The following is a 17,042-nucleotide window of genomic DNA, read 5'->3' on the forward strand; positions in this document are numbered from 1 at the left end:
CGGGCGCTCGGCCCACCGGAGTCCGCGGCCTGCGCGGATGCCGGGGCGGACCTGAGCGCCGGACGATCCCCGGGGCCGGACGGGCGCCCCGAGAGCGCCTGGGCGCTTGCCCCGGGCCCGGGCATGTCTTACCTCCTGCCGGACCAGGCCGCCTGCCGGGACCCCGACCCCGACCGGCAGCTGCCAGAACTCGGCCCGCTTCTTTCCTGGACTGAAGAGCCAGAGGATTACGGACCGCCGGTTTGCCCGGAGAGCGCCTCTCTCCGCGTGCAGGGTTTCAGGCACAGCCAGCACGTGAGGGGCGAGGTCGACTTCTTCCCTGGCTTCCCCTCGCCCGCGGTGGGCGAGCTGACGCTGGACGTGGGTCCCGGGGACCCGGACCGGCCCTCGGACTTCAGCCAGACCTGCCCCCTAACGAGCGAGCCCGCGGCGTGTGCGGAGGACGGCCCCCGCCTTCGAGCCGTGTTCGACGCCCTGGGCGGCGATGGGGACGGCTTCGTTCGCATCGAGGATTTCGTCCAGTTCGCCACGGCCTACGGGGCAGAGCAGGTAACGGGGCGAGCGCTCCCGGGCCCTGCCGTCCGTTAGGTCGGGGAGTGCACGCTTTCTTCCCTTGTGTCCTCAGCTCGGGCTCAATCTCGCTGACGTTCCTTTCCCTCGTCGAGGGAGCTTCTATTCCCGAGACTTACTTTATTCTCCTTGCCCCCCTGCCCCCAACCGCGTCCTCCGGAGCCACACAAGCTGGATTTTTCCCAAACGGGGATGAGCTCCTGGCGATATGCTTCTGGCGTGGGGACCTGCCCCCAGGCTGCTTGGTAAAAGGGCCCCCTGAATGAAGACGTGCCCAGCGACTCCCCCAGCTGAGGGCCCAGGGCTGCTTGGCTGAAGTCATTCGGTCCTTCCCACCGCAGAGGCCAGACTGCGCCTGGTCGCTGAACGTCATGCTAATCCACACACACCTATTTTGAGCACACTTTACTGTGTGTGGTTGGTATATGTCCTGCCTAGGTTCATCTTTTAATGTTTGGGAGACCGTGAACGCTGAAAGTTTTCGCTTCTAACCTTGTGTGCAGAAGGGAAGGGGAATGAGCCGGAGAGCAGGGTGAGGGTACAGACTGAAGCAGAGCTCCATCAGGGCCAGCTCCTCTCCTGTCCGAGAGTGAGGCGTGTAGACAGGTGATGAGAAGGCACAGTGCCGTGTGTCGGAGGTCGCACCCCACCCCCGGGAGAAGGGGGGCCTCAAGATTTGTCCTTGGCCTGTATTTCAGCACTTAGGCAAGTTTACCTGGAGAGAGACACCATCACGCTTTGTGTTCTGCTGATAACCTGGGAGACATCACAAGTTACTGGTGTTCACTTTTAAATATTTTACTGAAGAGTAGAAAGTCCCTAAAATGCTGATTTGCTAGTTTTATATTTTATTGATTTCTCACCTTGCAGATATTTGTTAAGTGGGTGTTCAAGTGCACAGTGTGTTTAAGCCTTGAGGTCTTGGGGCACCTTGGTGGCTCAGTTGTTAAGTGTCTGCCTTCGGCTCAGGTCATTTTCCCAGGGTCCTGAGATCGAGCCCCACATCGGGCTCCCTGCTCCGTGGGAAGCCTGCTTCTCCCTCTCCCACTCCCCCTTCCTTGTGTTCCCTCTCGCTGTCTCTCTCTCTCTCTCTCAAAAATTAAATAAAATCTTTAAAAAAAAAAAAAGCCTAGCGGTGTTTAAGAAAAGAGGTAAAATTGATCCCTTGCTATTTAGGGTCAGTTAAAACATGTGGAAACCTTTATAAGGGATCCATGTATCCCCCTGAGTATCCACAGTGTCCCTCTAGCTGTTAGTGTAAAGATCTGGGTCCTCCTGATCACGGCTCCTTGTGCTGAGTTGTCAGCCCGGGAAGATGTGCATGTCTCTGTGGGCATCCTGAATGTTGGGATCAGCGTACTGCTTGTATTTTAGCTCTGTGTCGGAAGACATTGCTGCGACGGGTCTCCCACCTCTTAGTCTAATGGGCACAGAGATATATGACTGACAGTGTCCATATGGGCAGCGCGGATTGTGATTGCTGGTCCAGTTTCTTTTCCTGCTTTTCCTTTGTGCCGCTGGGCTAGAGAGCACCCCTCCTTTTTTTTTTAACTAGTGCCTTGTCTTCTCTCCAAACAGACCCTTCCTCATTACAGCAGTCAGAGGTGTTAGGGAAATACTACATTTCTTCTTTATCATAATCTGACTCTGAGAGAGTACTCTGTGGCTTATATGAAGCTCACGAATGTTTTCTCTGGATCATCACCTTTTCCTGAGGCCCTGGTAGACAGGTGGTTTTCATCTTACTCTACAGGTAAGGAACTGGAAGCCCAGGAAGGCTGAATAATTTTCACAAGCCCTCACAGATTGTCAGTGCTCTAGCAGGGATGCGCTCATAACCTTTAGGTGGCTCTCAGCTTACTAGATTTGGTCACTAAAAATATTTCCACAAATTTCATGTTACTGACTTCCATAAAATCCTTTTCATTTGAGAAACACCTTTTGTAACTGTCCTTATTGATCACAGTGGGAAAAACTTTGGGTGCTATTTGGGGCTGAGCTTTCTTGTAATCACAAAGTAGAAATGAGTCAAAATTCTTTGCTCTGAAAGCTCCTGGTGGAATTTTAAGATTTTATTTATTTATTGTAGGGAGAGAGAGAGTGCGCGTGCTTGAGAGCGAGCTCTCACGAAATGGGGGGGTGGGCAAGGGAGGGCAGGGGGTCCAGCGGGGCTCCATTCTGGGACCCTGAGATCATGATGTGAGCCGAAACCTGAGCCACCCAAGTGCCCCTCTCCTGGTGGAATTTTAAATTTGGGGGCAAAGCCTGGATGACTTGGGGTTTGGTGGCATGGACGTGTGTAGGCAGATCTGTGGCATTGCATCCCTCCTGTCTGCTGACCCAGACTGTGCTGGAAGTAGTGCTGGGTGTGGTCGTCATAGTACCTGGACTTGGACAAGCTTCCTGGGATGGTGGAGGAGAGCTCTTGTTTTGAAGCGGATAATTTACAGAGTAATGAAAGGTTGATTTTTGTGCCTGTATAAGCTTTGTTAGCCTTTATTATGACTCAGGAGTACTTTTTCCGGGTCTGATGTCAGAACGCATTATAGAGGAGCAAAGAGAAAAAGTATTCTCTGATAGTGAAGTAGTTTATTTATTTATTATTTTTTTAAAGGTTTTTTATTTATTCATTTGAGACAGAGAGAGAGAGAGAGAGCATGAGCTGGGGGAGAGGCAGAGGGAGAAGGAGAAGCAGACTCCCCGCTGAGCAGGGAGCCCGACGCGGGGCTCGATCCCAGGATCCTGGGATCATGACCTGAGCCGAAGGCAGATGCTTAACCATCTGAGCCACCCAGGCGCCCCTAGTTTATTTATTTTTAAAGATTTTATTTATTTGAGAGGGAGACAGAGAGCACAGGAGCAGGGGGAGGGGCAGAGGGAGAGGGAGAAGCAGACTCCCCGCTGAGCGCAGAGCCCTTTACCACCACCTGGATTCCAGGAACTACCCTCGCTGCCACCCCCCCAGGTCATGACCTGAGCCAAAGTTAGAGGCTTAACTGACTGAGCCGCCCAGGTGCCGATAGTGAAGTAGTTTAAAGAAAACTGAAGAATTCCACCTCGTGATGAGTATTTTTATTTGTTTTTTGGTTTTTTTCTTAAGATTTTATTTATTTATTTGACAGAGAGAGAGCACAAGTAGGCAGAGTGGCAGGCAGAGGGAGAGGGAGAAGCAGGCTCTCCACTGAGCAGGGAGCCGGACGTGGGGCTCTGTCCCAGGACGCCAGGATCATGACCTGAGCCGAAGGCAGACGCTTAACCGACTGAGCCACCCAGGTGCCCCATGATGAGTATTTTTAAACTTAAAAAAAAAATTTTTTTTTATTAAAGATTTTATTTATTTATTTGTCATAGAGAGAGAGTGCACGCATGAGCACAAGCAGGATGAGCAGCAGGCAGAGAGAGAAGCAGGCTCCCCGCTGAGCAGGGAGCCCGATGCGGGTCTCAATCCCAGGATCCCAGGATCACTACCTAAGCCGAAGGCAGCCACCTAACCGACTGAGCCACCCAGGCGCCCCTATTTTTAAACTAAAATGACTGCCTACTGTGCTCTCTCTATATATCAAATAAGTAAATAAAATCTTTTGAAAAGACAGTCGTTAAGCATCTGTCTTCAGCCCAGGTCATGATCCCGGGGTCCTGGGATTGAGCCCCGTATCGGGCTCCCTGCTCAGCAGGGAGCCTGCTTCTCCCTCCCTCTGCCTGCCTCTCTGCCTACTGTGCTTTCTCTCTATATATCAAATAAATAGATAAAATCTTTAAATTTTTAAAATGAAAAGTCCTGAACATATACAGAAATAGAGGGAGTAGTTTAGTGAAACCCCCATCCCAAACCGCTGCTCAGTTTCAGCAGTCTTGGTTCGTCTGTGGAGCCCCACTTTCACGCTGTGTAGGAAGTGCATGCCTGACATCACGTCTCATCCATATGTATTTCAGTACGTATCTCTAAAAGATAAGGGTTCTTCTTTAAACATGCGTGATTTTTCAAAAACCCTAGGAAGAGATAAGGTGGATAACAGCAATAAGGACCATAAGTTTCTGTACTTTCCACCTTGAGATTTCAAAATATTGCATGCATGAGACTCTTACGCTGGTCACATTACTGTCCTTGATGATAGCAACTAGATTATTCTTGATTATTGTCAAATACTCGAAGGTAGCATGTTGAGTAATCTGTTTATGAAGGAAGCATTTTAAATTATTGAAGCTGATTATCTGAATTTTTCATGGCAGCAGCTCGTACTTAGAATACAGATGGCTCTTCTGTCCCTCTTTCTTTAGCAGTGTCATGGTGTGTTTGGCTCTCCTTACATCATCTGGTGGTAGATCAGGTGTGGTGTAACATAACGCAGGGCTGGCAAGGAGAAAAAGGACTGCAGTGGAGTTTTCTGGTTCTATCTTACTGAAACAGGAATTCGTAGTCCTGTACACCCAGCGCTAGTTGTCAAGATGGAATAGGTTACTTTTAAGTCCTCGACCGTTTCTGAAGATTCTTCCTCTATATGACCCCTTCATACTGAGAGTGATGTAGGAAAGAATGTTAGGGTTCGAAGCCAGCGGCCAAGAAGGAATTCTTGAGTCCTTTGGTGCAAAAAGGTGGTTTTATTAAAGTATGGGGACAGGACCCATGGGCAGGAAGAGCCTCACCGGGGTCATGAGGAGTGGCCCATTGTATACTTTAAAGTTGGGAGGGGGTTAGGGACAGTGTAAGTCTCTAAGGCATTTGGAAGCAAGGTTTCCAGCACCTTGAGGGGCTAGCTATTGTTGGGTAAAGGTCATTTATTAATGTCTAATAAAACCTTAGTCATGAGACCCTTCAGATGTATTATCGGTGGGCCATATGCTTGGGGGATGATTGCCAACATGTATCTTGGGGGGTAGAGATAAAGGAAGTTTCCAAAGGAATTCTTACATGTTAAAGTAGACTTACAGGGTCTTGGGGGTGGGGTTGGTATCAGGCTAGGATTGCCTTTTGCCCTTAGCAAAGTGTCAACATCGAGGCAGTTGAGTCCCTAGAGGAATGTCACTCTGCCTGTTTCAAGGACTTGTCCGTGGGCTGCAGGTAGTTAAGGAAATTTAATAATTTTTCTTCTGCCTGTGTTTCCCACATCAAGAGAGCTGATGCTTTTGTAGCTATGACCAACTCATCCTAAAACAGAATTTGTAAATTCTAAGAGTATTGTAAGAAAGGATTGATTTCTTTTGGCTTTATTTTTCAAAGGAATTAATTATAATTGTAAAGATTATCTCCACATTTTATGGTTACACATATGTGTTTATATTTTAATAGTCACTGATCCTTTCCAGAGAACCTACACATTGAAATGCTGAATGCCCTTCAGTGACCTTGTAGGCATTGTCCTCTTCAGTGCTTGTTTAAGTAGGCTGCTGAGGGAAGTGTTGATGCTCAGGTCTCCCTGCTTCTCATTCCCACACCCCTGCTGGTGAGCAGTTGGAAGTTCCTAGGGGCATGTGGCTGCACCTTTCAGTTGCTTCAGTGTCCTTCCCAGTTTCTCTCCTAGCCTTGAATTTGAGTGTGAGTGTATCTGTGCGTGAGAGAGAATGAGCACAGGTGTGTGAGCAGGTGCATGTGGGAGCTAGTGTGGGGTGTGTATGCACAGCTCTGGGTCTGTGTGTTGGATGAATTGCTAAAAGGCAGATGACATTCCTTTCTGTGCTTGGATCACAGGCAACTTTGTTAGTGTCTTAAAATTGCTTTTTTCATATTATAAAAGTAACATGCTTATTAAAAAATTTGAAAATGCAGAGTGATATGAAACATAAAACAAAAAAATGACCAATAATCCCACTATTCTGAGAAAAACACCTTTCCCATTTTAGTGCATCTCCTTCCAGACTTTTTTGTACACATACACACAGTTTTGTGTATAATTGAGATTATTGAATAGAAGCTAAATTACATTTATAGATGTTCATTATTTAAAAAAATGAAACTGAATTATATCAGTAAGCAAAACAAGAGAAATAAAAATCAGGGACCCCTGAGTGGCTCAGTTGGTTAAGCGTCTACCTTTGGCTCAGGTCATGATCCCAGGGTCCTGGGATCGAGTCCTGCATCAGGCTTGCTCCTCAGCAGGTAGTCTGCTTCTCCCTCTGACTGTCGCTCCCCCTGCTTGTGCTCTCTCTCTCTCTCTCTGAGACAAATAAATAAATAAAATCTTAAAAAAAAAAGAAATAAAAATCACCTATAATCAATCTCACCTCCCAGAAATAACTACTAAGTATTTAAAATGTAAATTAAAATATATGTAATAAGTGCATCATTGCACAAAAATGGTACAATTCCCATGTCTGTTGTTCTTTTTTTTTTTTTTTTTTTAAGATTTTATTTATTTGACAGAGACACAGTGAGAAAGGGAACACAAGCAGGGGGAGTGGGAGAGGGAGAAGCAGGCTTCCTGCGGAGCAGGGAGCCTGATGCAGGGCTCTATCCCAGGATGCTGGGATCATGACCTGAGCCGAAGGCAGACGCTTAACGACTGAGCCGCCCAGGCGCCCCCCATGTCTATTGTTCTGAACCCACTTTTTGACCTGTTTTTTGAAATTAAAGATCTCTGATACCAGTTGTCTAAAGGAATCCTAAGGTTTACTTGTTTCCAGGAAGATTCAGAATTGTTAGGGATTATTCCAGCATAGGATCTGACATAGAGGAAGAATTTAATTCCATGTAGACCACCCAGACAAGGTTGTTAAGGGCACCAGGCTGATGAATTGCTTACCTTATTCTGAAAACAGGGTGTAAACATTAGTTATAATTGAAATATCAGACGAAAGAGTTTGGCATCCACTGAAGACTGTTGTGTAGCACTTAAAAGTGATAATTACAAAGTCTTGGAAGTACCTTAGATTAGTGCTTCTATTGCAAATGAATAGAGTGGTGTATAGACCACTGTTATAACTATGTAAAAATTACTCACGTGTAAGAGTCTTGAAGGAAACACTAGAAATTAGTTTTAGTTGTGTGCGTGTGTATGTGTGTACACATGTGTGTATTGGGAAGGTATATTTGTAGTGTCTGTGTCTCTGTCAAATAAAATCTTAGAAAAAAAGATGCTTGACTGTGCCACCGAGGTGCGCCTATTTATTTTTATTTTTAAAGATTTTATTTATTTATTTGGCAAAGAGAGACACAGAGAGAGAGGGAACACAAGCAGGGGGAGTGGGAGAGGGAGAAGCAGGCTTCCCACTGAGCAAGGAGCCCGATGTGGGGCTCCATCCCAGGACCCTGGGATCATGACCCGAGCCGAAGGCAGACGCTGGACAACTGAGCCACCCAGGTGCCCATAGTTTTATTTTTTAAAAGATTTTTTGGTAAGATTTTATTTATTTATTTGACAGAGAGCACAAGCAGGGGGAACGGCAGGCAGAGCGAGAGGGAGAGGGAGAAGCAGGCTTCCCGCTGAGCAGGGAGCCTGATGTGGGACTCAATCCCAGGACCCTGGGATCATGACCTGAGCCGAAGGCAGATGCTTAAGTGACTGAGCCACCAAGGTGTGCCCCTTTTTAAAAATATATATATTTTAAAGATTTTATTTATTTATTTATTTGAGAGAGAGAGAATGAGAGACAGAGAGCATGAGAGGCAGGAGGGTCAGAGGGAGAAGCAGACTCCCTGCTGTGGGACTCGATCCCGGGACTCCAGGATCATGACCTGAGCCGAAGGCAGTCGCTTAACCAACTGAGCCACCCAGGCGCCCTAAAAATATTTTTAAAATTTTATTTTAGAGAGAAAGAGCGCATGCAGGTGCCAGGGGGGTGGGGGGAGGCAGAAGGAGAGGGAGAGGCAGAGAATCTTAAGCAGATTCCCCACCCAGTGTGAGGCTGGATTCCACAACCCTGAGACCACAACCTGAGCCAAAACCAAGAGTTGGATGCTCAACCAACTGAGCCACCCAGGCGTCCCTAAAGATTTTATTTTTAAGTAATCTCTAAACCCAAATTGGGGTTCAAACTTATCACCCTGAGATCAAGAGTCACATGCTCTACTGACTGAGCCAGCCAGGAGCCCCTGATTAATCATATTTTTAAAGTTAAATCGTAATTTTAATTTTACTAATAGAGTGTTTGAGCCATAATAAAAGGAAATAAAAGTCCACATTGACTAGAGAGATGAGCAGTTCCTTTGAAAGCCTACTAAAGTACATTTTGAAAAGTCAAGCTAGCGAGAATATTTTTCTACCTTGAAACACAGATGAGGGGTGGTAGATAGCTATGAATTTTGGGTGAGGTCTGAGCAGAGGTAGCCAGTTTCCTGGTTCTCCTCAGAGCACTGATAATGTTTATGGGTTATGGGTGGAATCCGGTCCCTGGTCTTCCTGATTGTATCAGTGCAGGGACCTCAGATTTTCATGTAGAAGATGTGGGAGGGCATAGCCAGCCTAACACCCTCTTATTGAGGGGCTCTCAATAAGATTTTTTATTTTCTATTTTTTATTTTTAGTTTTACTTATTTATTTTTTTGAGAGAGAGAGTGTGAGTGGGGAGGGGCAGAGGGAGAGAGAGAGAGAGAGAGAGAGAGAATCCTAAGGCAGGCTCCATGCTCAGTGCGGAGCCGGAAGTGGGGCTCAATCTCAAGACCCTGAGATAATGACCTGAGCCGAAATCAAGAGTTGGACGCTTAACCAACTGAGCCACCCAGGCACCCCTCAATAAGATTTTTTAAAAACCTGAGGGGCGCCTGGGTGGCTCACTTGGTTAAGCATTTGCCTTCAGCTCAGGTCAATTCCAGGGTCTTGGGATTGAGCCCCAAGTTGGGCTCCCTGCTTAGCGAGGCCTCTGCATCTCCCTCTCCCTCTGCCCTTCTCCCCTGCTGGTGCTCTCTCACTCTCAAACAAATAAATAAATAAATAAATAAGAAAAAATAAAAAACATTGAAGTCACAGATAATGATTCGAAAACTCTTAAAAATCAAAGGGAAGGGGCACCTGGGTGGCTCAGTCAGTTGGGCGTCTGCCTTCGACTCAGGTCATGACCCCAGGGCCCTGGGATTGGGCCCCACATCAGGCTCCCTGCTCAGCAGAGAGCCTGCTTCTCCCTCTCTGCTGCACCCCATGCTTGTGCTCTCTCTCTCTGTCAAATAAATAAAATCTTAAAAAAAAAAAAAGAAAAGTCAAAGGGAAAAAGACAAAAACCTGGTAGAAAAATGGATAAAAAATATGAAGACATCCCACAGGAAAAGATACATAAATGGCCACTAAACATGTGAAAATATGCTCACCCTCATTCCTAATGAGAAAGATAAATGCAAATTAAAATCACTTAGACACATTTCTCACTCATCATGTTTGCAAAAATGTGAAAGCTTGAACACATTCTGTTGGTGAGGCTGTTGGGAAACAGGCACGCTCTCAGATTGCTGGTGAGGGTGCAGAGTGGTACAGTCCTTATTATCAAGGGGAACTTTGACTTAACTGTCCTCCTCCTAGTGATTTACCCTGAGGATGTACCTCCACAAGTAAAAAATACCAGATACAGGAGGTATTCATTGCAGCATTATCTGTGAATAAAATATGGAAACAATGTAAATGTTCATCCAGGAAGAGTGAGGTCTGTTCCCCTAAGAAGGTGCAGCTGCAGAGATAAAGGGGGAAGGCTCATGTATACTGGCAGGGAGTGATTTCCAAGATGCAGTAAGTGGAAAGCATACAAGTTAGTATGCAAAATTCGTGGTAAGAAAGAATAGGTGCTGTGTGATCCCTCTGCTAGGAGGCTCCTAGAGGAGTCAGACCCTAGGGTTGGAAAGGAGAATGGAGCTGCGGGGAAGAGCTGGAGGGGAGTTAGCATTTAATGGGGAGAGTTTCAGTTGGGGCAGTTGGAAAAGTCCCAGAGATGGATGATGGCAATGGCTGTACAACACTGTGAATGTACTTAATGCACAAGATACGGTTGTATTCTTAAAAATGGTTGATTTATCACAATTTAAACAAGAAAAAGAAAAGAGGGATCTGAGGTGCAGAACCCTAAGGATAGACTTCAGCTCAAATGAAGAGGAATTGACAAGTAGAATTAAGAAACCACACCTCATGGGGCACCTGGGTGGTTCCATTGGTTAAGCATCTGACTCTTTTTTTTTTTTTTTATGTTATGTTAATCACCATACATCATTAGTTTTTGATGTAGTGTTCGTTGATTCATCGTTTGCATATAACACCCAGTGCTCCTTTTTAGTACATGCCCTCTTTAATACCCATCACCAGGCTAACCCATCCCCCCACCCCCCTCCCCTGTAGAACCCTCAAGCATCTGACCCTTGATTTCTGCTCAGGTCATGATCTCAGGGTTGTGAGATTGAGCCCTGGGTCAGGCTCCATGCTCAGTGTAGACTCTGCTTGGATTCTCTCTCTCCTTCTGCCCCTTCCCCTGCTGGCTCTCCCTCTCTCTCTCTCAAAGCAATAAATCTTAAAAAAGGAAAAAAAGAAAGTAACCACACCTCAGAGCGCCTGGCTGGCTCAGTCAGAAGAGTGTGCAACTCTTGATCTCAGGGTCATGAGTTTGAGCCCCATATTGGGTGTAGAGATTACTATAAATAAAAAAAGAAAAAAAGAAAGAAAGAAAGAAACTACACCTCATGACCCCCAGACCAGGCCTTTTCTCCTCACCTGTCCTCCTGGTTTGGTATTCAAGATCCTCAGCCCATCTGAGGTTTTTATATTCACAGGCTCCAGGACAGGGCTGGGCTAGCAGGATCTGGCTGTAAGGAGTTGAGGGTTAGAGAGGGAGGAAAAAAAGAATGCAAAATTAGAAAGAAGAGGAAATAAAATGTATATATTTGTTTCTTTTTGCAAAAAGAAACACAGGAAGGATAGACAAGGAACTAATTTAAATAATTTACCCAAGTGGGTGGGGACAGGGTTTAAGGTATATGGATGGGACTGAAACTTGTCTTGAGTCTGCCTTTTTATATAGCTTTGACTTTTTTTTTTAAGATTTTATTTATTAGACAGAGAGAGAGAGTGCACACGAGAAGGGGGAGGGTCATAGGGAGAAGCAGACTCCCCCCTGAGCAGGGAGCCTGATGCAAGGCTTGATCCTGGGATCCTGGGACTCTGGGATCATGACCTCAGCTGAAGGCAGACGCTTAACTCATGGAGCCACTCAGATGCCCTTATATCCTTGACTTTTGAGTCATCCAAATATTCTACATACTCAAAAACAAATTAAGATAACAATGATAGAAAATCAAATTGAATTCAAGTAGAAACAAATGAACCTGGAAGTATATCGAATTAATAACATAATCATATAGGAAAGATTAATTCAAGTCCCATGAACACAGTACTCTGTATACCTTTAGTGGGTTATATTCAAAAGAAAAAAAGAGCTACAAAGAAACTTACTATAAAGTAGGTTAGTTGATAGATCAACGCAGTAGTTTGAAATCACTTTGGGTGTGTGTCGGATAGAGCAAATGAGTATACTGGTGCTGGGAATCAGGCTTCTCCAGGAGAAAGGAGATAAAAATACGGTATGGAAAAGGTGAGGGAGAACCCTGTTGTCTTGGAATTTAAACTGAGGGTATCCGTAGGAAGACATGATTTAAAAAATAATCTAGCTCTGTCCTCAGAGAGGGTCTAGGAGCAGTGACATCCCAGTAGCAGTGGGTATTCCTAGCCCCCAGATCATGGTTGCAAACACCATTTCCCACTGAAGGAACCAGGGATCCTCAGAGAAATGCCTTATTTCAGGTTTAAGGCGGGCAAAATTTAATGTGAGCCTGGATTAATCTTGTACCAGAAAGCAAGGAAGTGTTCAAAAATTGATGGGGACATGTCAAAAATGGAGCAGCTTGAATGGGTTCCCAGTGGGCAAATCTGGGACATTTGGAGCGTCAAAAAAGAGTAATGATGATAAAGGGTACATTGAATTTAAAAAGTGTATGGCACACAGTGAGTAAAAACCAGTCCTAGTGACACCCTAAAGGAGGTGCGTGGTTCCTTACAGACAAATGCCCTTCAAAGTAGAAAGTGACAGATTTAGAGATCCGTGGGTGGTTGCTTTCTGAATTGGTGTTTTGTGACGACCAAGGTAATAATTGATTCAAGTGAGGATCATCAGTGGTTGTTAAAAACCATGGTGTAAACATTTGAGGGGGAGGGGATGCAGGGACCACACATTCCGAAGTGTCATTCCACAGGTGATTGATCCAAATGGAAGAAGAGAGCTTTACACTGGAGAAATTTGTCTGATTCTGCCTTGACCAGGTCTGGTCAAACTCTGACTTCCCAGTAATGGAGATGACGTGCCTCTTGATGGGATGCAGTGGGATGGTCAACATTCTTGCCAAAAGTGTTTAACCTGAGTCAAATAATGAGAAGTAACCAGACAACCCAGACTGTAGGGCCTCGACAGTTGCCTGGACACTTGAAAATATGTCATAAGAAGGGTTGGGGACCCTTCCCGACTGAGGACATGAACGAATTGTGACAACAAATGCCTGGTTCTCAATTAAAAGGTAGCAAGACAACTGTGAAGGCCATTGTTGGGGTAAGTGGGGAAATTTGAAGATTGATGATTACTTGATATCAGTGGTGTCAATGGTTTTGTGTAGGAAATCGATGCTGGAGGTTTAGGGAGGTGTCATGATGTCTGAAGCTTATTTATTTATTTATTTTTAAAGATCTTATTTTTAAGTGATCTCTGTATGCATTGTGGGGCTTGAACTCACGACCCTGAGATTGAGAGTTGCACGCTCTACCGACTGAGCTGGCCAGGTGCCCCTCCGCAGCTTAGTTTTAATAGTTCCACAAAAAAAGTGCACGTGTGTAGAAAGAGATAGGAAGCAGATGCGGAAGGACTTTGGTAATTGGTGCATGTAGAGGAGAGTTATCAGATGTTCTTTGTGTTCTTTAAACTTTACAGTGGGTTCAACATACTTTAAAATGAAAAGAAAGAATACAATATGGGAAGTTCATTGATGGTAACCTGTACTTCGTCTTGTAGTGTATGTTAGATTGTGTGGCTTTTATCGATCTTAACAATAATCAGAAACCAAAACCCTTGTTCTCACATAAGTAACAGGAATGTTCCACATGGACACAGGTTCACTGTTTAGTAACTCAATACCCAGGGCAGTGCTTGTTGATTCATAGATGGCACAGGGTTCGAGATTACCCTTCCCTTTGACACGGGGGTTGAAATGGGAAGTTAAGAATAGCTATATATGGCCCAGAAATGGACCCTCAACTCTATGGTCAACTAATTTACGACAAAGCAGGAAAGAATGTCCAATGGAAAAAAGACAGTCTCTTCAACAAATGGTGTTGGGAAAATTGGACAGCAACATGCAGAAGAATGAAACTGGACCATTTCCTTACACCACACACAAAAGTAGACTCAAAATGGATGAAAGACCTAAATGTGAGACAGGAATCCATTAAAATCCTTGAGGAGAACACAGGCAGGAATCTCTTCGACCTCAGCCGCAGCAACTTCTTCCTAGAAACATCGCCAAAGGCAAAGGAAGCAAGGGCAAAAATGAACTAGTAGGACTTCATCAAGATAAAAAGCTTCTACACAGCAAAGGAAACAGTCAGCAAAACCAAAAGACAACCAACAGAACGGGAGAAGATATTTGCAAATGACATACCAGATAAAGGGCTAGTATCCAAAATCTATAAAGAACTTATCAAACTCAACACCCAAAGAACAAATCATCCAATCAAGAAATGGGCAGAAAACATGAACAGGTCGCCTGGGTGGCTCAGTTGTTAAGCGTCTGCCTTCGGCTCAGGTCATGATCCCAGGGTCCGGGAATCGAGCCCCACATTGGGCTCCCTGCTCGGCGGGAAGCCTGTTTCTCCCTGCTTGTGTTCCCTCTCTCGCTGTGTCTCTCTCTGTCAAATAAATAAATAAAATCTTTAAAAAAAAAAAAAAGAAAGAAAACATGAACAGACATTTCTGCAAAGAAGACATCCAAATGGCCAACAGACACATGAAAAAGTGCTCAACATCACTCAGCATCAGGGAAATCCAAAGCAAAACCACAAGGAGATACCACCTCACACCTGTCAGAATGGTTAAAATTAACAAGTCAGGAAACGACAGATGTTGGCGAGGATGCAGGGAAAAGGGAACCCTCCTACACTTGGTGGGAATGCAAGCTGGTGTAGCCACTCTGGAAAACAGTATGGAGGTTCCTCAAAAAGTTGAAAATAGAGCTTCCCTATGACCCAGCAATTGCACTACTGGGTGTTTACCCCAAAGATACAAATGTAGTGATCCGAAGGGGCACGTGCACCCCGATGTTTATAGCAGCAATGTCCACAATAGCCAAACTATGGAAAGAGCCCAGATGTCCATCAACAGATAAATGGATAAAGAAGATGTGGTGTATATATATACAATGGAATATTATGCAGCCATCAAAAATGAAATATTGCCATTTGCAACGACATGGATGTAACTAGAGCGTTTTAGGCTAAGTGAAATAAATCAGAAGGACAATTATATGATCTCACTGATATGCGAAATTTAAGAAACAGGGCAGAGGGTCTTGGGGAAGAGAGGAAAAAAATGAAGCACAATGAAAGCAGGGAGACAAACCGTAAGAGACTCTTAATCTCAGGAAACAAACTGAGGGGTGCTGGAGAGGGGAGGGAGGTGGGAGGGATGGGGTGGCTGGGTGATGGACATTGGGGAGGGTATGTGTTGTGGTGAGCACTGTGTATTGTGTAAGACTGATGGATCACAGACCTGTACCCCTGAAACAAATAATACATTATATGTTAATTAAAAAAAGGAATAGCTATATATGAAACCATATTCTTATTTATCAAGGGATGTAAGTATCTTGTTTTAGTGTATAGATTCCCTCTAAAGGAAATTGAGAAAGAGCTCTCTTTTCCCTTCCCTATTGACAGTATTCAAATGGATAAATAAATGTTTGAATAAATGTGAAGGGAGCTTAGGAATACTTAGGGTGCCTAAAAATTAATTTCCTGTTTGTGACTGGACCTGTTACCACTGCCAGTGAGGTAGGAAGCATGTCCATATGGTTAAATGTGTACTGTGACTTTTTAGTGATGATTAGTCCTTGCTGAGCTTGTTGGGTCACTGGTTTGTAAATTGAGACACTGCACACTGTTAAATGTTGTTGAGACCCATAAAGAGCTTCTGTTTATGTCAGTTTTATCTATTGATCTTGACTCTCTTAAGAAAGTGAAACTAAAAGAAATCTGAAATATGTTTTTATTTGGATCGATTAAAAATAATCCCTTACATGTTAACATTAATGACATTTTTTATGAAAGATACTAGTTTCTAAAATAGTGAGAAGAGTGGCATTGTTTTACATTTTTGCAAGTCTCTTAAATGTCTGACTTGATCGAAGAGAACTGGATTCTTACATCTATTTCTGCGAGCAATCTGTTGTGTCATGTAGCCTGTGGAAAACTCTGCTCTGCATTCATGAGAGTGAGATGAAAGAAAGCAAAGAATGTCTTGGAGTGTCATGAACCTCGTTTGATCTTGCTGAGCCCCCGGGACATCAGGGTCCCCAGGACCCCTGACCACTGGTTGAGAACAGGTATTTTAACTGCTGAAGTGTCCACCTTGTCGCCTGATCTCACATGCTTGCACACATCAGAATCACCTGGAGATCCTGTTAAAGCTGACTGCTGGGCCCACCACAGAGTGTCTGGTTTGTCTTGTCTGAGTGGGGTCTGCTAAGAACTGTGTTTCTTACCTGTTCCTGGTAATGCTGTTACTCCTGGTCCTGCGGTCTCAGCCAGAGAGCTGCTATTCTCCTTTTTTTTTTTTAAAGATTTTATTTATTTGAGAGGGAGAGTGAGAGAGAGCGAGAGAGCATAGGGGGGAAGGGCAGAGGGAGAAGCAAACTCCCCGCTGAGCAGCGAGCCCACGCAGGGCTGGATCCTGGGACTCCAAGATCATGACCTGAGCTGAAGGCAGACGCTTCACCAACTGAGCCACCCGGGTGCCTGAGAGCTGCTATTCTTGAGAGTTTTGAAAAAGGCCCATCTCAACATCTCAACATCACTCTCCCTCGCTCTGCTGTGTTTATTCTGACATTAATTTCACAAATGCTTACTTGGGGCTGCCTGTACGGGACCCTCAGGAGGCCTCAGGGCTGCCCTCTGTCCTCACTGCTGTCTGTCTGGTAGAAAAGCAGAGAAGAAGCCAGGACCCATCATACTGAGAGGTCCACATACCTTGGCCCATTCTTCCTTTTTTTTTTTTTTTTTTAAAGATTTTATTTATTAGAGAGCACAAGCACGGGGAAGGGCAGAGGGAGAAGCAGGCTCCCCGCCGAGCAGGGAACTGGACGAGGGGCTTGATCCCAGGACCCCGGGATCATGACCTGAGTGGAGGGCAGACACTTAACTGACTGAGCCACCCGGGTGCCCTGGCCCATTCTTCTTGACACATCCCTGCTACTCTATAGTCTCAGTTTGCTCTGCTGTTTTTTAGTACTTACTTTAATTTTATCTTTCACTTTA

At 45.1% G+C, this 17,042-nt stretch overlaps 1 protein-coding gene across 1 annotated transcript in view; it reads left to right on the plus strand.

Moving 5' to 3' along the window:
• Positions 1-22: 22 nt before the first annotated feature.
• The window catches only part of RAB11FIP3 (RAB11 family interacting protein 3), an 85,147-nt gene continuing 68,127 nt past the window's right edge, over positions 23-17,042 (plus strand). Inside the window, exon 1 of the mRNA XM_044915565.1 lies at positions 23-549. Within this exon, the coding sequence (XP_044771500.1) occupies positions 124-549 (426 nt within the window). The 5' untranslated portion in view covers positions 23-123. The remainder of the gene's footprint in view (positions 550-17,042) is intronic.

The sequence above is a fragment of the Neomonachus schauinslandi genome, chromosome 5, assembly GCF_002201575.2.
Source record: "Neomonachus schauinslandi chromosome 5, ASM220157v2, whole genome shotgun sequence".
Classification (NCBI taxonomy): domain Eukaryota; kingdom Metazoa; phylum Chordata; class Mammalia; order Carnivora; family Phocidae; genus Neomonachus; species Neomonachus schauinslandi.